The sequence below is a fragment of the Mustela nivalis genome, assembly GCF_964662115.1.
Source record: "Mustela nivalis genome assembly, chromosome: 6".
In the NCBI taxonomy this organism is placed as follows: Eukaryota; Metazoa; Chordata; class Mammalia; order Carnivora; family Mustelidae; genus Mustela; species Mustela nivalis.
In genome coordinates, this window is record NC_139025.1 from 133,746,297 (window position 1) to 133,770,627 (window position 24,331).

Sequence of the window (24,331 nt, forward strand, 5' to 3'; positions counted from 1 at the left end):
AGAATTTAAATAAAATGGGGGGGCAGTAAATGGAAAATTTCTGGGCAAGTAGGTACATGTAACATAGGATTCTAGTCCAGAACACCAGAGCAAGTGTGTCTTCATTATAAGAAGCCCCTTAGCACCTGGGTGGCTCAGTCGGCTAGGCAACTGCCTTTGGCTCAGGTCATGAACTTAGGGTCCTGGTCTCAAGCCCTGCATTGGGCTCCCTGCTTGGTGGGAAGCCTGCTTCTCTCTCTCCCTCTGCTGCTCCCCCTCTTTATGCTCTCTCTCAACCAAAAAATAAAATCTTGGGAAAAAAATGCTTACGTTCTAGTGGACATTTCACAAGGTGGGCATTCAGCTCCCACTTGTTTTTTGGGTTTTTTTTTTTTTTTTTTTTTTTTTGGCATTTGCTTCTTTGATGTCTATGGGTTTTTGTTCTGTCTCTTTGTATACCATCGGATATATAATTTTGAGATATCTGACTCAGTTACATATTGCCCCCTACTCTTTCTTTCCAGCATTACTTTGCCCAGAACTCATGAGAGTATCTTAAATGATGTCTTTTAAAACTCTTTCAAAAACATTTCTTTCCATTCTTATATTTAAGAGCTGGGGTAACCAGGGATTGTTTGCACCAACAGGTGAAAAGTTAACGAGGAAAACAAACAGACCAGCCAACCATGAGACTTCAACTCTACCCAGGCCCACACATTTTGTAAATAGCAGGCTAGGGGTCAGAGAGAACTGAGTTGTGCCTGGTCATCTACCAATTTTGTGATCATGGTAAATTCCTCACCCATTCTGAATTCCAATTTAGCTATCTGGGAAAAGGGAGAGTCTAATCCTTTCCTGACTGAGTGAAGAATTAAATATTATTCATAGCATAAGATATGTAAAGCATTTGGTACCTTACAGACACTTCATAAACGTAAGTCCCTTCCTTTTGAGAATGCAAAGAGATAAAAGAAGAAATAACCTTCGATCTAGTTGAAAGAATACAGGGGTTAATTTAAGTTTTGAAAGCAATGATCTTCCAAGACAAGTCTACTCATGTTGCCCTGCGTTGTACAAAAGATCATCTGGCAGTTTTATCTGCATCATGCTGGCTTTATTTACACATCTCAGATTGAACCACGGAATGTGGGGATAACAGTTTAGCAAACACAACATTACATCTGCTGTTGCCACCAAATTGCCTGGGAAGAGCAACAGAGATCCATTCAGGAAGACAGAACCGTTATCACGTGTGCTGGTGTGTTTCCTTAACATAGGAGGCTTCTGATTTATAGAGGGAAATGTGTAATAAAGAGTAGAAGAGTGGTGGTCATTGGGGTGATTAGACAAATGCACAAAAAAAATTATGACCAGCCATGCACTGCACTCCCAGAGCCCTACATTTGAGAAATAATGGATTTTACTTCTTATTACAAACTTGAAAAACCAGTGAGGCATACGACCGTTCACATGATTTGGGTCTACTTCGTGATAAAGCTTGCATCACAAAATAATAGAAGAGATGAGAGCATGCAACTTTTCAGATACAGAATTCCAATTTCACAAGGTTCCTTTGTTTTCTGATATGCCATAAAGAAGGACTGGCACTCATTGTAAGAAAAATGATGACAAAACCCATCTCTATAACCCAAAAATGTATATATTAATATATGTGTATATTATTATATACACAGATGCAAGTTCACCATTTTCTTCATTGTCTGTTTGCTTATAAAACGTGAGAAAAATAAACCTGAGTCTTTTGGCAAGGTTTGTAAAGCAGTCAGATTAAGAACAAATCATGTACTTTTTTAATAAGTAAAACCAAAAATCAATCAGGAAGCAAAAGCGTCCTTCTTCAGGTCTGGTTGCCACCCCCACGGCTCCAATGACTATAGCACTGTAGGTGTAATAAACCAGCTTGGAGCCTCTGGGAGAGAATTCACACCATCAAAATGAATTTACAACTCAGAATTAATTATATAATCAGTATGTTACTTTAAATCCTTCCCACATGTTCCGATTTAGGAAAAAAAAAATCCTCATTTCTCAATTAATTACCTAAGCAAAACCGGGGAGACAGTCCTCAAAATGGACCATGTCAGAAAAAATCCTTTTCGACAAGTTTAAAAATTGAGTAGTATTTGTCAGAGGATGGGACGCATTCCCAAAAGGGATCAATGCAAAATTCTGTCGCAAGATCTCCCCAGTAATTCCAGCCTTCTAGAGCAAAAACACAAAAATATAACTTTGCATTTTCAATGGGACTATGTTTGGTCTGTTTTATCCTATGGAATATTAAAAGCCTATAATTTGAAAACTTGAAGAATTACAAATGCCAGGAATAGACTGGAATTTAGCATGGAAAACACACAACTGGAAAAAAAAATCAAACCTCAGTATCTGTCATAACAAAGAATAAGAAGCAGTATTTCTGATAGATGAGATTAAAAACTACTCCTTGGAAGCCTGGCTTACTGCACTGGGAAAGGTCTTTAGGACTTCTTCCCATGAGATGTGGGGGATGTACGCATGCGCTTTCAGACCTGCATGCGTGCACGCACAAAAACGCACACTCAACGCGCGCACACACACTCAACTCCTTAGCGTATGCTCTTTCCACGGGGGTAAGATTCTGTAGTTTTTCAGGAGAGTGTTTCCTTCTCAAGTATTCTTTTGCTTAGGGAAATGAATAGAGAACAGATCTGGGTTTTAAATCAGTATCATTTCTTAGTTTTTTTTTTTTTTTTTTTTTTTTTAATTTATTTGACAGAGAGAGATCACAAGTAGGCAGAGAGACAGGCAGAAAGAAAGGAGGAAGCAGGCTCCCCGCTGAGCAGAGAGCCCGATGTGGGGCTCGATCCCAGGACCCTGGGATCATTACCTGAGCCGAAAGCAGAGGCTTTAACCCACTGAGCCACCAGGTTCCCCCTAAGTGGTTTTGAACCTGCTCTCTTCATTACAGAAAGCGTTTCCACGCTGACTGGTATTTACCAACGAGTTTTCTTGGCTTGCCCCAAGAATCTCATCTGGTGTTACAGGGAAGGGCTGAAAAAAGCAAAAGAAGGAACAGCACCAAGATGTTGGTAAGACACCAATGAAAAACTGCGAACAGTCTACAGTAATTCTTTAGCATTTAGACCTCAGGAAGATTGGTTTCTGATATGTGCCTGACCCCTCCCCCCAAGAGCAATCAGGGTCTGTAAGTACTGAAGGTAGTTCTCTGACTAGGGCAGGTAGACCCACAAGGAGCTGCCGTTGCTGATTTTACTGTGTGTGTCCTTTAGTTTTCTCCGAGGAAGGGGAGCAGGAAGGGCAGAAGATAGAAGATCCATCCGATCAAGCAGTGCAACAAGTAATCCTTATTCCCTAAGACTCCGCTCCAACAGCACCTCCTTCCGCACTCCTGATTCACACACACACTTCCTCTTCCCCACCCAACCTAGTGTATAAACTAATGAAAGTAGCAAACACACTATATTCCCATTATTTACTCAGAGCACCATGTTTATAGTTTTAATCTTTGCACCTAAAGAGGCTGAGAGAGGGAGAAGACACTTGATAAATATGTAACAAGGCAGGACAATGAACTGATAAGTGAATGACATGGTTCCTTCATGACAGTGTGGCATGGTCCAAAATAAATCTGATTTAGGTCAGAAGAACTAGATTTGAGTTTTGCTATTATCCTACCTAGTGAATTTCTCTTAATTTGTAGATGGGGAAAATATAAAATGTAATGGTTTATTTTGAGTCCTGAATGAGCTAAGGTACATAAAAACAGTAGCAAATTATAAACCCTCTGCTAATATTAATATTTTTATAAATATAATTATTTAGCTAATATTCAAAATAGTCTTGTTTTATATTATTACTTTTCTGTCCTTTATTACTTACTTTATTATTACTTTTCCCTTGAGGAAAAGAGAGGGGTCTTCTCTTATCAATTACCTTGTAAACCCACTGGATATTTGGGATTTAGGGTAAACCTAAACTTAGGTTTACCCTAAATCCCAAACGGGGTTTCATTAAGAAAGACAAAAGGAGGGGTGTCTGGGTGGCTCACTGGGTTAAGCCTCTGCCTTCAGCTCAGGTCATGATCTCAGGGTCCTGGGATCAAGCCCCACATCAGGCTATCTGCTCAGCAGGGAGCCTGCTTCCCCCTCTCTCTCTCTGCTGCTTCTCTACCTCCTTGTGATCTTTCTCTCTGTCAAATAAATAAATAAAATCTTAAAAAAAAAAAAGAAAGATAAAAGGAACAGCTATTATCCTCAGAGAAACAATGACTTGTGGATAATGGATACACAATACACAATGTATTCTACATTAGCATGATATAAACATTTTAGGCAATGAGATATTAAATATCTAGACACAGTATAGCCTATAAAACCAGAGCCCCTGACTGTATTTTGTTAGTGCAAACATACTAATAGAAGGATAATAGGCTGATATATCATATTTCACAATATTGGGGAATTACATACCAAACATAACCCTTACAATAGAAATCACAAAGAAAATATACAAGTACTAGGAATATTAGTGAGCCTGATATGAATAATGGTCCAAAAGGTTAGATTAGTAACATTTCTGGTTGGCTTCAAAATATAATGAAGCCAACACATTTTTTACAAACGGGGGCTTGAGTTTTAAAAGAAAAATTTGAGCAAGTCCATGTGTCAGAGAAAAGACTGCAGGAGATAAGGAAGCCAATCCCTTCTTATTCAAAACATACATAAACTGATAATTAAGAATTGGCTAGAATCCATTTTAATATTGAAGTCTTGGAAGTAAGATGGTATGGTAGAAATGGTAGTAATTAAATCACTTCATCACTAAAAATCACATTAAATCAAATTAAAAGGAGTTAAATCAGAGCAACCATTTACTTTCTTTTCCTGAAAGTTATCCTTTTATTTTTTTAAGGCTTTATGTATTTATTTGAAAGAGAGAGAGAGAGAGAGATTGGGAACACGAGCAGGGACGAGAGGAAGAAACAGGTTGCCTGCCAGCAGGGAACCCAACGTGGGACTCGATCCCAGGACCCTGAGATAAGAACCTGAGCCAAAAGCATATGCTTAACCGACTGAGCCACCCAGGTCCCCCTCTGAGAGTTATCCTTAAACACGTCCTCTACAATATACCCTGCATACAGATTGCATGTCTCCCGAAAGTGTGTGTGTGTATTCAACTACTACTAACCTTTCAAAGATACTGTCTGACTTTATATTTTCTTAAAAATACCATACTTTGTCATTTTAAAAGTACCACTCCTCTGTCAATAGGTTAAAAAAATCACTAATCAAATTAATTTGCTGTGTGTTTGGGGCACTCTTAAGAAGGCACAAAGGAATCATAGGCACAATGACTATCATGATGAGATTGTAAGATAAAACCTCCTCCAAGCATGATCGTCTCCCCTGGCTGGGACATATAGATCATCTTCTCTCTCTGGAATAAGAAAGCACAGGGAATGAGGCATCCTGGGCCTAGCCTACTCATCCAAAGGACAATGCAGGCTATATTACAGCAAGAACACCTTTTAAATACATACGCCATGTGGTTCTTTCCCTAAGAAGCTTCTGCTTGGAAAGAAAGGAATAGCCAGTCTGGAGAGTGGAAACCATGTTAAACACTGAAATTGATGGTTTAAAATGTACTTAAATTTTAATGATGACATCCTAATTTGTGAAAAGAGCACAGAGATATAATATTCATCTATATCCTTTCATTACAAAATTGTTCCACGATTGATCCACAAAAATGAATTAGATGTTTATTTTCTTAAGAAAAACAACCATATCTGTTTTTTGTCAACAATTGACACAGAAGGGCAATTTCTCCTTCCTAAACACGGTAAGACAATTGTGCACTCATTGGTCATCCTAGGACAGATCATTCAAGTCCTGTTTCTGACAGATGAGTTAAAGACACACCAACTCACAATGCAGGCATTACAGCAGAGTTTCCTAATGATATAGCAATAGACAGGATTTTTTTTTTTATTACATGCCCTTATGATTTCTTCTTGCTGATGTTAATAGTAAATGCTAAAATATTCTGTATAAGCATTTGTTAGGCTGGAAAAAGAAAGAAACTCTAATGCAAGTATTTATACCTTCCGCAATGAAAACAAGATATTATTGCTTTGCGTGACCTTTCCTAAGTATGGGATACAGCATTTTACACAATAGTTTCTTGGTTCATGCTTCAATTACTGACCTTTACTGTGCAGAAAATTAATGCAATTTTCATTGTAATCCATCCGTACAAATAAGGTCCACATAGAAGAATTCCACATTTGGAATCTAATACAAATAGGAAATGTCAGCTGATTGCTGTTGGCTGAACTTAGCCATTATCTGTTTGTTCAGGGGTCCCCAGCAAACTACACTTGTAACAAGCAATTTCTTGCATGGGCCATCAGGAATAAGAAAGAAATATCTCCTCTCTTCAAAGTTTAGTTTGTACAGTTAGTTTCCTAAAAGCCCATAAAGTAGTTATCTGAAGGTTCTATGTTACATCTGAAAGTGCAGAAACTCACACACACACACACACACACATGCACAATTGTGCAATCTAATTTGGCTTCTCATATAGGTCACCACCATGGACTTCTGACAGTGAAAAAGAGCAAGATGTTACACAGATGTCATTTTACAACAATCCCCCTTCCAGACAATAAAAGTATGACAGACCCCAAACCATGTCCTGGTCTGTGCATCAGCGACTTGCAGAATATACAGAATGCATCTATCTCCCGAGGAAGCTGTGCCGGGAGGCCCCGACGTGCTTTTATCTTCCACAGTCCCCCCTTATGGTATTTGGTGGGAACGGGTGCTAGCAGTTACAGACTGTTACTTTCAAGATGGATAGTATAGAAGGAAAGGAGTTTCCTCTCTTCTGGCTTGGAAGGAAATGGCTGTGTGTTTATAATTTGTAAACAGCTCATCGCTCACTGGGTGTGTTACAGTTCCCAGAGGCACGGCCTGTCATGTCTCACATGCAACAGAAGCCAGGGGGGTACTGTGGGTCAGCCCTTCGGTACAGCACAAGATGTAGGGCAGTGGCCCTGTGGCTGTGTGCACGGGTCTATGGCGAGCACGTCTCAGCTATGGAGCCTGGTCTATGTGGAGAAGGACGGATGGACTGTAATATATATTGGGATATAGTGGGCTCCAGAAGTCTTAAAGTTGAAAATTCCTCTTTACTTTACAAAGTTCTCAGAGATGGGAGATTGGAAAGATAAGGATAAGGACCGCGAAGTTTACCAGTCTCCCTAACAGTAGAAGGGTTGTGGTAAACACAAGGAGGTTTACGTAGAAGTCAAAATTTCATTTTCATTTCAGATTTATTTCTCTGGATAATCTCAAAGACCAACAAAACTGAGGAAGCAAACAAACATGGCCATGCTGTGGCCATTAAAGGCCCTGTGAGAACACTATAATAGAAGTATATCGCGAAGAGCACTGCCCCGAGGGAAATGAGGAACGTCCTAACGACCTGTCTATAACAGGGTTGGCGCATCTGTTATGGGGACTGCAATGCTTGGATAAACACAAGAGCTCCAAGGCTCTTCCATGTAGATGCTATGATTCCAACTCAGTCATTCTTACCCAGGAAGGCTTAGCCCATTTGGCTCTCCTTCCAGATGCCCAGAGCCCCAGACAGTCCTTGAGCCACCTCAGTAGAAGGCTGGCTTATGGCAACGCCTGGTCTAGACTCCATGACCTGAATTTGTTGCTTGCCAGTTCACACCACTTTTTCACTCATTTCCTTCTTGTTGGAAGCTCTGCTTTATCAGATGGGCCAAAGACACATGGTCACAATAATGCTCTCTAAAGGACAGATGACGCCCTCTTCTATGGGGAGCTCATTTTAACAGACATAGCCAAACAGAAGAAAATCTTCCTCACTTCCGAGCCTTGGTGAATAAAATTTAGCATGTGGCCTCGTAAAGGTTTAAAATAATTTCTTTCAATATGTGTGGTTCTTTTGGTAAAACAGCCTATCACCAGGCAGGCGAGCTTGGCTGTGACAATTTTTCATGTTCAAGGAGCTATATTACTCAGAAGCAGCACCCATCAATTCATCAAGAAGAAAGCTGCATCTGTGTGATCTTATTCTTTTTTTTTTTTAAATATTTTATTTATTTATTTGACGGACAGAGACCACAAGTAGGCAGAGAGGCAGGCAGAGAGAGAGAGGAGGAAGCAGGTTCCCCGCTGAGCAGAGAGCCCGATGTGGGGCTTGATCCCAGGACCCTGGGATCATGACCTGAGCTGAAGGCAGAGGCTTTAACCCACTGAGCCACCCAGGCACCCCTTGTGTGACCTTATTCTGAAAAGAGTCAATTCCACTTTTAAAAAATATTATGCTTTATTTTATTATGTTGCTATTAATGATCATTTTAGCACAACAAATAAGATTCCCTTTGTCATCTACCCAATTTGCTTCAAATGGGCAAAACCATCTGGCTCACCCAATTAATTTTAGGGCTGTTTGTGTCATGGAGCCCGTGTTTTTTAATTCATTGGCATTTTCTGGGCATTTTATATTGGATACTTAACTCTTAAGATTCCCCCCCCCCCTTTTCACCTTTTCCCCTCCTGCCAGCCTCCTAGACACAACCATCACAAACCCTATCTACCCACAGGTTCTAGGGGGTTGGAAATCCATTAAGCTGGTAGCATCTCATTTGGCATTTCCACTTTTTTCATTTTATTCCAGAAGGTTTGTCTGAAAGCGTAATGACAACAAAAGCAGCAGATTTGAGAGATTCTCCCAGGAGAAGAAAAAGGACAGATGTACACAGACATATAGCTGAAAACATTGCCAGCAACAGCTGGGAAACTGACAGGCTCTGAAGTGGGTGACCACCCCACAGAGCGCAGACGGGAACCTAAAGGAACAGCAATTTTACTTGATTTACTTTTGACTTCCTAGACTACCTTTTATCTACCTTTTATACACCGAGGGGCAGGCTCTTACGATCTTCACTCGAATCAAATGACAGGCCTCCTCTAGGTACGCTTTTTTATAATATTTCGTTAATTCCTTATATTTTTACCCCCTTTTATCCTCACCTTATAAGATCTCTTAAAAAGGGTATCCTTTATAAATTACAAATATATTACTTTGCCGGATAGTTCATAGTACTAAAAACAAACAAACAAACGGCACTTTGATTCAACCAGAAACGTGCTATCTGCTGACCACGTTAACACCCCCTTTCACGAGTTTCCCTGACTCACCTTGTCCTCTTCATCCTCCTCTTCCTCCAAGTCTGTGCTCTCCTGAAAGGAAAAACCACGGTTTGTTCATATAACATCCCTTGAAATTACTAAATGCAAATTAAACCCATATACACTTTTCACGATTTTTTTTCTTCCTACGTAACTGAAGCACTAGTGGTTTTTAAATCCATTATATAACCTCTCAAAAAAATACTCTTAAAGTTCAGGGACACTGTGGCAAGACCATAAACACTATGCATAATCTACATAAAATTTAGCTATAAATAAAGCGATTAGGCGAGTGGCCTTTGAAGGCACCCAGCTTTAAAAAGGCATCACCAGGCTGTACGTTCTGTAAACAGTTTGTTCTTATTCTGACAAATGAGCCAACTGCTATGTTAAGGCTGAGAACACCGTACTGGGTTTGTGCTGGGCTCACTGTTATAATGACTGTTCTTTTCCTCTGGGGCCATTACTGAAACATTAGACAGTAGGAAATGCATTAGTCTGAATATAATCAATCTCAGGAATAAGTTACAGGTTTCTGTGCAATATTACTGTTTTCCTTGGGACTCGGGGAGGGGGTGTGGGGGCAGGTAAAGGAAGCCAACTCAGGCTCTCATGGCCACTAACAGGCACCTGGCTTCAGTCTGGGGACCAAAGCACCAGGTGCTGTGAATAGACTTGTTCAGATCAGTGTAGAAATCTTGACTGTTTACCAGGTAACTTTTAATTGTGTCAGTGCAATATTTAAAAGCCAACAAGAGGGCCAGGAGCTCAGAGAGAACACTGGGTATTCAAAAACCAGAATCCGTTTACAGCCTGAACACTTATTTTCCGTTCAACCATGTTGCAAAGGTCAGGCATGCTGTTTAGATGTCATTTTTCTAGTAGTCAACAGAATTGTCAATACCATGTTCTTAAAGAAAGAGTAACTCTGAAGTATGCAGAGAGTACTCTACCATACTCCCTAAAACCACTGAGCAGTTACCCAGCAATTTCTCCAAGACCGGTGCTCTATTACCTCCCAGAATTCCCAAGAGCTATAGCCAGCTTTGTGTGGGACCCTCGACGGATGCTGGAGAACTCACCTAGTCACTGTGGGCAGCACACGTTTCAAGAAAGCAAATGGGTAAAAACACACATAATAAAAACACGCCATGGGAGGAAGAACACTGTAATTTGGAGTTAGAAGCCCAACTTGGGACAAAGACTTCAGCTTGGGACACTGTTCAAGGACATCCTGCTGTGTGACCTTGGGCAAATCACCTTGTCCCTCTGGGCCTTATGTTCCTCCAGCATAAAATAGAAATAGTAATTCCTGTCTCCTTCATGGTTGTGTTATCAAGATTAAAATAGGTGATGCATATGAAAGTGTTCTGTAAATTAAAAAGATTTTACACACACACATTTATAATCATATGCACATAAGTATTCTTTCGTACCTTTACATATCTACTAGCCTACACATGCATACACATCATGTATGATAGCTGGAAAACTAAAATCTGATCAAAAATTGTAAAAATGTTATTTGACAGCATTTTTTATTAGAGATGTTTCTCTGTGAAAACTTCCCTCATGCCTATTCTCATTCCCATATCTGTGTGCAACTTACTCCTTAAACAATCCTATACTTTAAAGCTATTTATTTATTAGTTGGTTCTAGCATCATTAGGTCCCTCATTATTGAAATACGTCCATGTCTCCCTCATCAAAACAATCCAATATCATACAGAATAAAATTTTGAATTTGCCTGAGGTTTTTCCTCCCTGCCAAAAAAATCTCATTTTCTCTACTTCCTTTCTATCCCCCAAATGATACCAGAATATCCCTTCAATATCCATTATTTCATAGATTTTTTTTAAAATAATAGCATTATAAGGAAAAATGGGTGAAGATCATCAGCTTTTGGGTCTTGAGAAAACCACTACTATCAAGTCACAAAATCCTAGACTTTAATTTTAAAAATTCATTTCTTGACTCTGGAATTCCAAAATAATGCCCTAAAGAAGTCTACAAATACTAGTTCTTATTCACCCAGACCAGGAAAAGATCCTCTGGGCTGGAATAAATAAATAGGGGAAGCTGAGTCAGAAAGTATGATAAGTAGATGATAGGGGATATCTTGCTGTTGCTTCCTTCAAGATCATGGGAAGCTTGAGATTTTCAGGACCTGGGCACCCAAAAATGGAGCTGCCCATGCCTGCCCACTCTCTGATTTCCCTAGGAGTTGACCAGCCTCTGAAGGCTTCAGGCTAGGATGTCTGGGTGGAGAGGCGTAAGGCAGTCTTCCAGATGCTTTCCATGCCCTGAAGAAGCTCAGTGAAATGCCAAAGAGCTTTTTTCAGTGATGAGAATGCTATTCATAGGAGCCTTACAGATAACTAAATGGACAAACAATGAAATATGCTGCCACTTTGGTAAAGATGACCAAGCACCAGAAGGCTCTCCTCATGCTAAGAGGGTAGGCCAAGTCTCAGAAGCAGAACACAGAAGGACAACTCCAGATTCTACCCAATAAAAGATCACTGCTATCACATAAATGTATGTCCAATGTTGCTCTCCTCAAGTCTCAAACCAAGTGGACTTGGGTCACGATTTGGTGGCGGTTTGTTGTTATTACCACCTTTTTTCCTCTGGTCAAATGTCTTGGTTACTAGAACCTTTGCTCACCTGGCTGTCCTGGATGCTGCCAACCTTCCCTTTTGTGGGTGTGATGAAATTGTAGATGAACAGTAGCAATAACGCCAGGGGGATCATGTACAGTTCAAAATTCCAGACAGTGACTAAAAATACCTGATTGGAAGACAAAACAAAATCATTGCTTGAAAAATCAGTATGGGAATAAACCTAAAATCCTTTGCATTGACTTAAGGAAATTAAATCCAGGACACTCTCTCTATAGTAGCTTTTAGGAACAGTTATAGACAGGCTAACGCGCACACATACACAATGAACAGTTTTAGAATCGGCTGTAGAATGAGGAAGATCTAGAAATGAGTAGGCCAATCACATTCTGAAATAGACAATATTGTAGCCTCATACCTAGAAATTCCATTACCCCATCAACTATATTCAGGTTTTTGCTCTGAGATTTACCAGAATTTCAGAAAGAAGTATGGAAAAATCCAAGGTCTCTGAGTGAGGCCACAGACCAAATTTTGCCAACAGTGTGGTTTATTGGAGCTGTAGACTATTAATCCCTTCTTAAATTGGCTGCTAATGTTTAAAAATCTAAACAGTTCAGATAAAAACTTCAGATGGCCAAAGTCTCTTTAAAAATCTTAAAACTTTCCAATTTTGAGGCTGGATGGTCACAAGGAAATGATGGGCTAGAAGTGCCTACATCAGACCAGGTATGTGCTTTACCAGCCCAATTGCTGTCAAGATTTGTGACCCTTCCTACAGAAAGACAAGCAAGAGCTATGTGACAGTGGTCATGAGAGACATAAATGCAAATAAGACACGGCCCTACCTCCAAGGAATAAGCGAATTAGGACAAATAAGAAAACAACCCATGATAATTACAATATGAGGCTAGAGTGAAATCATGGGGAAAATGATTTCAAAACTTGAGCCTCACTTTCTTTTCCAATCCATAGGTGGTACAGAGGATGAAATAAGATAATCTGTGGTTATCAGCTATTAGTGCTTATAAGGGCTTGAAAAGAGTCACTCTTACATCAACGTAGAAGAGGCAAATTACTGCATCTTAAATATTGATTCTTCTTTTCTTGGAGCAATATTAGCTATTACTAAAAATATTTTATACCATGTTAAAGTTTAATTTGTAGGTATTATATGTATTTCCTGCTTATTTTTTGTTTGCTATTCTAAATGTAATAATTTCTCCCATTCTATATTTCAAGCAGATAAATAAAAGCAAATAATTGTACATATTAATTTTTTAAATTAGTAACTTCATAGAATTTTCTTCAAATAGCCTTTCATTTCACTTTTGGGGAGTTTCTAAGAATACAGTCACACAATCTACAAATAAAGAATTTCTCCTGTTTCCTCTTGTTTAATATCTATAACTTACTTTCTAATAGGTATATTTACTTTCATTACTATTAACTAGACAATTTTAAATCAAACTGTTGAAAGTGATATTGTCTAATTCTTGAATTTTATAAAAATGCTTCTATTTTTATAATTAAGCATGGTGTTGATTTTTGTTTGAGCTATATAAATCACTTTGTATTAAGAATATGCAAATAAACCTTTTTTTAAATTAGAAAGTTCACATAGATGCATTCATTTTATTATTATTTTAAAAAATATTTGCAAATCCTTTTTATAAAAATATTTGAAAAATATTTTTAATAATACCACATCAATTTTAACAAGGATATATTTAATTCTTATTATTTTTAAAATCAGGAATGGAGGAGGGCGAATGATTAATTGTTCTTTCACTATCTTCTGAAATAAGGTGGGTTTTTCCTTTTCATTTTAGAACCTCAACATGATATATTGTATTTATGATTTCCAAATATTGAAGTGAAGCTGTATTTCTGGAAGAAACATTCCCTTTAGTGGGCTGAAATGGTCTTACATTGTACTTTGAATTTTATTTGCTAACACTGTAAGATGTTTTACATTGATACCCATGTGCTGTCATTTCCTTTTTATTTTATTTTCAGGTTCTAGAATCAGGATTATTTTAGTATCATTACTTTGGTAATACTCCATTCTTTCTCTATACCAAGGATAATATTTTCATGTCATATTACTAAATATACCAAGAATGAAAAAAATATACATAAACCTAATTTAACAAATACCCATGCACCTGCGTGCATGAAGACTTGTAAATGTGTTGTCAGTTTTCTTTCCAATTTATGTATTATTCTTTTTAAAAAATAAAATTTCAGATAACTGATATTCATTGTCAACTCTTCACCTACTACTCTCAACTGACTCTTCCCATTCCCAGAGGCCACCATGTCTGAAAATGGAGGTGAATCTTTGCCATCTGAGGACCTCTATGGTTTATTTTAGAAACATCAAGAGCATCAAAATGTTCCCATCACTCTGAAATTTTTTATTCAATATTATGTTCCATAGATCTGTTGATGGTATAGGTATAAATCAAGTTTATTCATTTTTAGGGGTATCCGAGTGGCTCAGTCAGTTAAGCATCTAATTTGAGCTCAGATCATCCTCGGGTGCCGGGATCAAGACCCATATATCCCTCTCCTTCTTCCCCCACTTGTGTTCTCTCTAATCAATAAATCTTCTTTAAAAAAGTATATTCATTTTAACTGATACATGGTACCCCATTCAAATTAATGTTTAGTAATTTATCCATTATCCTCTCATCATTAAAAGCTTAAGATGAAACTTTTTATACTTTTTAATGTAGTCAAACATACTCACCTTCAACCTTAAAATTCATGCTCTTCATGTTCAATGTTCTGCTTAAGGAATCACATTCTACTCTGAGATGATAATGTTATTTCATTGTGTTTTCTCTCAAAAAAATAATTGTATGTGTGTGTTCCTTATTTTTCATCTCAAGTGGTTTTTTGGCTTATAACTGGAAAAAAGCATCTAATTTGGATGCTTCTGGATAGCCAACTTATACAACTAGATTGTGGTATCAATCCCTATTTTTGTTCACTATTTCCATTGACACTTCTGCTACATACCAAATTCCCACATGGGTGCGTTTATTGTTTAAGGACACTCCAATCCTGTCCATTAATGCATATTCTATTTTACCAAGACCACATCTTTAACTGTAGTTTAATAACCAGATGATATGAGTGAGCAAGTTGGTATTATTTTACCTTCAATATTATCTCTGGTAGCTCTTTGTTCTTTACCCTTCTACATGTATTTTAAAACCAATTTGTAATGTTCCATAAAATTCTTGGTGCAATTTTCACTGGGATAGCCTTGAATGTATCTACCAATTTGGAGAGAACTGACATCTTGGTACTGGCTTTCCAAATCATAAAGATTATTTGTTTCTCCATATATTCAGGACATTTCTGTATCTTAAAATATTTTATTACTTTCATCATGCTGATGAAAAACGTGATCATTCTGTGTATGTTTTATTATTATTTTTCTGTGTAACTTAAGAAAGAGTTTTGATACTATCATGAATGAGGGCATTTTAAATTTATATACTTTAATTGGTTACTTCTGGGCACAGGAACATAGATTTCTATATGTTGTTCACATTATTTTGGTCCCCTTTTATCAGCTGTAGGGGATTTCAAATCTATCCTTTTGGAGATCTGATGTGGAAAATCATATAAACTGCAAATCATGACAACATCTTTGTTGTTGGTGGTGGTTTTTTTGCCATCCAATCTAGGTGTTACTTCCATTTTCTTTTAGTGCTAAATCTCTAATTTTTTTTAAGTATAGAATTTTTAAAATGCTTTTTGAATCAATGCATATTATTATGTTGTTGATTTCCTCCAGGCTATTCATCTGGTATGCTTTATCAGTTTTATTTGCTGATTTATAATTTATATTTTCTTTTACTTTTCTTTATAAGGTTTCTTTTACTTTTATGTCTTGTTTTTCTTTGATATGATCAAAAGAGTGAAGCAGAGAAAATAGTACAGTGATTCCTCTACTAGATGAAGCTAGAGAATTTTCTAATTTTTACGTATTTTTCTTTATTTTTAAAGTTCTTTTAGGACTAGAAGTTTTAACTGATTTTAACTGTGTTCTAAATGGTTACTATTCCTTAATGTCTATCTACTGGATAAGTGAAATTTTATTGTTTTTTTACATTGCTAAATATAACTTCAAGTGAAGAGGTTGATACAAAACTATTGGGAAAAATCAGGAAATAGCATATTTTTATTTTCCTCATCATAAAGCTATTTATAAAATGTCTTTAACAAAATTACTTGTACATCAACTAATATTAGAAGGCTGTTGTGCTAGATAAATACCTCATTTGCCATAACATTTGCATCTATCAAGTATAGTTAAGTAATATAAGAAAGTGTTTTATAACAGAAATTGAGCAGCATTTAAATATCACATTTAAAGTACTAATAACTTTCAGAGCGAGTCACTAGTGCACTCAGAAATATTTTTAAGGGGTGCCTGGCTGGCTTTGTGGATAGAGCATAGTGACTTTCTCTCAGAGTTGTAAGTTCAAGCCCCATGTTGATTGTGGGGCTTACTTAAAAAAATTTTTTTGAATCAATCTATAATTCCTACCTCTGTAATGAACAATTGATTTCCTAATAAACACCTTCTAGCAAAATAATAATAATATTAATAATACTAATACCTGAAAACAAATTTTAAAAAAAAGTCCAGTGATAGATAGTAGACTCTGATAGCTGGTAGACAGACCTGAGATTCTGATCCGTGAACTTTGCATGGAAGTTCAAAGCTTAAAGAAGAAATCAGGTCTGCATGGGGTCACTGTAACGTTTGGCATCTTTCCTTCAAGAGCAGCTGCTATCACAATGATAATACCAGTTGGTTAAAATTCAAAAGAAAAATTTGCCATTTTTCTGAATAGATGAAACCGGCAAAGAAATTGGGGACAATCAGGGCCATGGTATAGAGGAACACTGGAAGGAGATAATAAGCAAAGGAAAACCCCAAATTCTGTATGTGAACTTTACTGCAGTCTCTGCCATAGATGTGGGGGCAGATTCAGAACAGTCTTAACTGGGATCAGAGCTGCCACCTACAGGAGGTGTGACAGAATTTGCAGTTTGAGTTTAATGAACCCTGATATGAAGTTAAATATCTTCTTAAAAAATAAGGTCAACCTATGTGAAAGAACAGGGGAGAATCTAGGGTCTCTGCTGCATAACATTCCTAATATCTAAGGCACAATTAAAAATCACGTGACATACAAAAGGTCAGGAAAATGTAACTGATTTTTAAGGCAGAGGCAATCAACAGATGTCAACTTCAAGGTGAATTATGTTTTTTTTCTTCCAAGTTTTATTTAAATTCCCATTAGTTAGCATACCATATTAGTTTCAGGTGTAGAATTTAGTGATTCAAACTTCCATACAACACCCAGTTCTCATCCCAAGAAATACCCTCCTTAATCTCCATCACCTATTTAACCCATTCCCACACCCAAACCCTGCCCACCACCCCTTTGGTAACCATCAGTTTGTTCTTTAGAGTTAAGAGTCTGTTTCTTGGTTTTCCTCTTTTTCCCCCTCCCCATGTTCATTTGTTCTATTTCTTAAATTCCACATATGAGTGAAATCATGTGGTATTTGTCTTTCTATGACTTATTTTGCTTAGTATAATACTCTCTAGCCCCAACCACATCATTGCAAATATTAAGATTTCATTCTTTTTGACGGCTGAATGATATTCCATTATATATACACATATATATATGTATATGTGTGTGTATATATATATACACACACACCATCATACACACACACACACGCACACACACACATATATGTCTACATACATACATTTTCTTTATCCCTTCACCAACTGACAGACATAGCATTTGGGTTCCTTCCATAATTTGACTATTGTTGAAGGGTGAATTATAAGGTGTCTCAATTGATTAAGCATCTGACTCTCAATTTTGGCTCGGGTCATGATGTCAGGGTCCTGGGATCAAGCTCCATGTCAGGCTCTGCACTCAGTGTAGAGTCTGCTTGTCTTTCTCCCTCTGCTCCTCCTCCACTCTCTTTCTCTCTCTAATAAATAAATAAAATCTTAAAAAAAAAAAAACAGTGAAATCCTATCTGAAAGTGAAAAATGTTTGGAAAAATTTAATAGACTGTGGTCCATGGGATAATTTCAGAAGTTCTAAAATAGATTTTTGGAATCTCAGAGAAAGGAAGAAGTTCAAAATTATGTAAAGAACTAATGGCTGAACACTTTTTAGGGAAACCCAAGCAGAATAGGTTTAAGAAAACCAGGCTTAGGCATCTATATTGGCATCTATATTGCAATCAATACACACACTATATTGTAATCACACAAGCATCACACTACAATGTTTGTGAACATAACTATTTGAATGGACATAAATTTCACATTAGAAACCATGGAGGCAAGGAGACACTGCAACATTTTAAAGTGTTAAAATGAACAACAGTAAGAGAAACAAAAATTGTCAACCCAGACTTCTATACCCAGGGAAAATATCCTTTATGAATGAATGTGAAGTAAAGATTTATATACAAGAAAATTAAAAGAATTCTTTACCAGTATAACTTCATATCAATAAATGCTAAAGGAGTTCTTCAGAATGAAGGGAAACTCAAACTTCAGGAAGAAACAGAGAGCATCACATGGTAGATACATAGGACGATATTAAAGACTATTTTTAAATTTTATTTTCTTTAGGATCCATACAGTTGTTTAAAGCTATGCTTATAGCATCATCTTGATAGGATATATAATGTACTTATATGTGATATATATGAAAACTAAAATATAAAGGAGGTAGGTATGAATGGATAAATGAACTTAGATGAGTTGCAATGTTTCTATGTCTTAGATGAAGTGATTCAATAATACTTCTAAATTGACTATCAAAAGTTAAGGGAGATTACACATTCACACATGCACTTTAATCCCTAGAACCATCACTGAAAGAATATTCCAGTGAGTTAAAATAGAATGTTAAAAGGCACAAAAGAGAAACAGGAATAAGGAACATAGTAGACAAGTGGAAAATAACAAAATGGTTATCTAAGTCCAACAATATCAATAGTTTCATTAAATGTTAATGGAATAAATACTATAAGAATAAAAAGCAGAGATGAGATGAGAATTAAAACTGCACAATAGCCTTCTAAAAGTAGGGAAAAGGTAAGGATGTCTGGTCTTGCTACCTCTATTCAGCATTAGACTAAATATTCTAATCATTGCAATAAAGTAAAAGAAATGAAATAAAAAGCTCAAATAAGAAGGAAAACAACAAAACTATCTCTATAGATGACATGATTTTTAACATAGAAAATTCTAAGGAATCTACAAAGCAATTCTAGAAATAATGAAATTCAGCAAAGTCACAGAGTATAAAGTTATTTTTTAAAGTAAATTCCATATTTATATGCTAGTATCAAAAATAACCTCTGTATTATGACATTTTAAGATTTCCATTTATGGTATCATCAAAACCCATAAAATATATAGGAATAAAACTCATAAAATATGAGAATATCTCTTAACTGGAAATTATAAGATTAAAATAAGTAAGTGTATAGATACACCACTCATTCATGGGTTGGAAGACTCAATATTGTTTACATGGCAGTTGTCTATAAACTTATCTGTAGAAGCAAGCAATCTTAATTTTGTAGAAATTGACAAGCTGATTCTAAATATTATCTGGAAATGTAAGTGACAGGATCATTAAAGCAATTTTAACAATAAAGCTTACATTGCCTAATTTCATAATTTATAAATATATAGTAATGAAGACAGTGTGATGCTAGCAAAAAGATAGGCATAGTGATCATTGGAACAAAAAACAGGTCCAGAAACAGATCCCACATACATGCAGTTAATTAAGAAAGTGGCAGAGATAACTGTATAGGAGAAATAAGAGTCTTTTCAACAAATGACACTGGAACAATTGGATACATGTGTGAGGGAAAAAAAGAAAATCATTAATCCTTACCACCTACAATATATAAGAAATAAATCTAAATGGATTATAATATTTTAATATAAATGTTCAAATTTTAGAATGTCTAAGAAAACATATGAGGAAAAACCTTTGCCATCTTGGGTGACATTTATTAAGATACAAAAAGTACAAAGAATAATGTAAATAAAAGAAAAAGTGTAGTTTATTGGCAGCAATCTTCATTTGCTCTTTGAAAGATACAGCTAAGAAAACGGAAAAGTCACAAAATGGGGAACAATATTATGTACACATATACTGTTAGACAAGTTGTACCCAGAATATATAAGAAATTCTTACAAGAATTAAGAAGAAGATAATCCAATAAAAATGAGCCAAAGGGGCACCTGGGTGGCTCAGTGGGTAAATGCCTCTGCCTTTGGCTCAGGTCATGATCCCAGGGTCCTGGGATTGAGCCCCACATTGGGCTCTCTGCTCAGCAGGGAGCCTGCTTCCCTTTCTCTCTCTCTGCCTGCCTCTCTGCCTACTTGTCATCTCTCTCTGTCAAATAAATAAATAAAATCTTAAAAAATAAAAAAAAAAGAGCCAAAGATGTGGCCAGGCCCTTCACACGTACAGAAATCTATGTGAATACCTAAAAGCACATAAAAAATATGGAACATGATTACCCATCAAGAAAATGCAAATAAAGGCCCCTGGGAAACAGCAATGCATGCTTACTAGAAAGACTACAATCAAAAACCCTGACAAGAGAGAAAGTATTGACAGTTTGTGGAACAACGAGATCTCTCAGACACTCCAGGTAGAATTACAAAATGACACAACTGATTTGGAAAACCACCTGGAAGTTTCTCAAAAACTTGAGCATACGTCTACTATAATCCACGGCCTTCCTACTCCGAAATGAAGAAATTTAACATAAATAATGAACGTCCCACAAAGACTTGTTCACAAATGTTCAGAGCATAGCAGCTTAATTCCAAATAACAGCAAAACAGGCAAGAGCCCAAATGTCCAGCAACAAGTAAACATAATATATCCATTCAATGGAACATTGCTCAGAATTGAAATACCTACAGGGCGCCTGGGTGGCTCAGTGGGTTAAGCCGCTGCCTTCAGCTCAGGTCATGATCTCGGGGTCCTGGGATTGAGTCCAGCATTGGGCTCTCTGCTCAGCAGGGGGCCTGTTTCCCTTCCTCTCTCTCTCTGCCTGCCTCTCTGCCTACTTTTGATCTCTCTCTATCAAATAAATAAATAAAATCTAAAAAAAAAAAAAAAAAGAATTGAAACAACTACAAAATGTCAGAACCAGTACATGAAGCTCTATTTCTCTGATACCAAGAAAGCTTCTTAACTCTATCTTGTGGGTTTCCTTCTGTCACTCCATGAGCCAAATGCAAAGGTGACCCAGTCTGTATCTTCTCTCAATATGTAACTTTAAGAAATTACCTTAAACCTTTAGCTACAGATATTTCATTTTTTGCCTCAAAACTTAACAAAATTTTTATAAAAATAGATTCAAAAATAAATACATGACAAGTCTCAGATGAGGAAAAAATGATTCATAAAGAGACTTCATGTTTTTCTAGGGAAAATGTTAAAGACAGAAATATGTGTGAGAGAGTCCGTGGTACCAAGGGAGCTGTGACTGATGAACCTATTCAGCAATGCCATAGACATTTGTGTAAATCCTCTAGATATTGTTTAATTAGATATGACAGGACAAAGATGTTACCTTACATCACAAGAAGTTTTAAAGAACAAATCAGGCTATGTTTTCCTCAGGTTTCATTATGAAGTCTTTTGTAAATAAGTAATCAAGCAATCCAATGGCTGAATTACCTTCTACACATCCAAGAGGATGCCTCGCTTGCAAATATTTAACTTGGGATACCAAGTTCAATGGCACTGCTGTTTTCCTAAATACTCTGGGATAGCCTCATTTGAAATTATATTAAGATTCTGTCCTGTCCCTTGAGAGTGGATTTAAGACTAGAAAACAGCCAGATTACATGAAGCCAAGTCTCTGAATAACTCCTAAAAACACTACCTTTGTTGAGACAAACAAAACAAACATACAAATAATGATCACACATTGCCCATGAAAATAATGTTAAAAGAAACTGAAAAATGGAATCAAGATCCTCATTTCAATATAAAAGTTTTGATAGGGCTGCTCTTTTTGTTTATTTGTTCTCATAAATCATTAGACTCACCACTAATGATTAATAATATGATTAATTAATTAATTAATATGATTATTGTTTACAGAATATCACCTTGACTCAATATTGGTCAGATTAACTAGATAATCTTAAATTGCTATTCTACTGTAGAATGACATAGGATGACTTAAGATAGCATAAATACATTAAGTACGTAATAAAAAATGTTCACTTTTGGTAGAAAATTGCTGAAAAACTTTTATATCAAGTTTCAGTCATGAACACTGTACTTTCTAAGTTACTCGTTCCTACAACTCAAACACTGAGGTTTCTAAAGAGAGAAAAAAGAGGTCAAGATTCATTTCACAAATACAGTTAAGACTTAACATCAGAGTAAAAATGAACAGATATCCTAGAAGGAAAACAGATGAAAATTAACTCAATAATCATCTTCCTTCCTACCGGCCCAAACTCCCACCTTACTAGACCACTGAGTTAAAATCATACAGACAAGCATTATCCCAAGAAGCATGAAGGAAAGGCTAGTTGATTTATTTTGGTTAAGGCACTTCTGCTTCAAAGTTCAAGAGCTTGGATTGATTATTCAAAGGGGTTAGAAGGTGTTTCATCTGCAAAATACTGAAGAGGAGACTTACCCTCAGTGAAAACCACTGGAGTGGTCTTTGCCTTATGACCAACAAGAAAACAACAACAACAACAACAACAACACACATTTCTTTCCTAATATTGTGAAAATCAGTTCATTTGTTATGCTGAAAATTAAAATATTTAAAAAGTGTCTTGAAATAATCAGACAGTCTTTATGAGTAACCATCCATAAGCACAGGGAATAATTTGAGAAGAGATTCTTACACATATGATTATTTTAGAATAAAGGTATTAGGTAAAAAATGAAACACAGTTATGCTACTTCTATTCCAAAGAACTCCAAGGTTAAACAAAGAGAGAATAGTATAAGAATCTGTTTTTAATTTGACCAAGTACACATTCATTGTTCTAACAAATCAGTAAGCAGCTACTTCTCAAGAAAGTAGAACTTACTTTATTACTGTGAAAAGAGAAAAAAAAGTGTTGTACATACTACTGTAATAAAGAAAAACCATAGTATACACCAAAAAACACCTCCAGGTGTTCTAATGTCCACTTATCTGATTAAAAGTCTTTATAGGTTCCTGGCCTACATTATGACATGGAGACATGATAGCTTAATATGTAAGATCTTCCTTGAACCTGCTTATATTGACTATTATTCATAAGTTAATATCCTTCACAAATTCTAGATTCAAAATCAAGATACACTCTTTGCAGACCCCATACATGAAATGGTGTTCAGGATTTTGCTTTTGAACATACCCTTTGCTCATCTAGAAAGCTACTCTTTCAGCATTTCATCACCTTGGGCATGTTTCCTTTAAACACAACCCAGAGCACTGTATACTAACCCCATCTTATCATCACTGCTTTACTTCAAGTAGAAATTCATTGTTCATTTTCCCTTCATTAAATATTTGTTGAATAGTACAAACTATGTTCATTTGCTCTTTTTAATTTTTTTCTTTTTTTCAATTTGAAGTAGTTATTTAGTAACTGACCAGATCACAAAAATAATCATGGTAGATACCTTAGTTCATCCTTCTAAATAGCCTGGGTCTTCCCTGTTGCCAGCATCTTCACTTTCTACAAAAGGAGTGCTCTTTTTCTTCATTCCCCTTTAAGGAGAAGGTAATTCGAAGGGCCATAAGAAGTTATTTCTTCTTTGAAATATTTTCCAACAGTATAGATCTCATGGATCAGAACCTCCATACCAAATCATGCCACATTTATCAATCATATCATATTTATGAGCAACCAATGTGTTATCTACGAGGGCAATTCACTTTTTCTTGATTTTGCCACAACCATGCTTATCGATCAATTCATTCACTGACTTCAGGTTTGGGTACCTCCATTCCATATATGGTTCCACAATCCTTGAACCTTTGGCTTCACACCGCTGATGCCTCTCATCCTGATGACAAACGCCAACTTGGGTTCTGCAGGTATGTAGAAGTTGCCAGCTTTTCTTGCCATCCTACCTATTTGATCTCAGTTCTGTACATCTGCACATATTCCTTGTGGTAATGCTTAGCTTTTTCGTAGATAAACTTCCTGTTTCCCTTTCAAAGCATGTTTTGGGCAAATGTCTTACTCAGGTGGTTGATCAATAGCTCTGTGAAATTTTTTTTTTTTTTTCCTTAAGGGTTGCTGACACAGCAGGAACCTTCCTTTTCTTCTCCTCTGTATCATCCATGGTTCCCGCGGGAAAAGCTGAACCACGTTGATTGAGAGACAAAAGTGAACAAAA

At 36.5% G+C, this 24,331-nt stretch overlaps 1 protein-coding gene and 1 pseudogene across 2 annotated transcripts in view; both read right to left on the reverse strand.

Moving 5' to 3' along the window:
* The window catches only part of MCTP2 (multiple C2 and transmembrane domain containing 2), a 646,489-nt gene that overhangs the window by 26,181 nt on the left and 595,977 nt on the right, over positions 1-24,331 (reverse strand). Inside the window, 2 exon segments of the mRNA XM_082736421.1 lie at positions 9,237-9,278; positions 11,896-12,018. Coding sequence (XP_082592547.1) covers positions 9,237-9,278; positions 11,896-12,018 — 165 coding nt within the window.
* LOC309867509 (large ribosomal subunit protein uL30 pseudogene) lies at positions 22,216-24,277 on the reverse strand (annotated as a pseudogene). Its single transcript has one exon. The product of its transcript is annotated as a large ribosomal subunit protein uL30 pseudogene (transcript).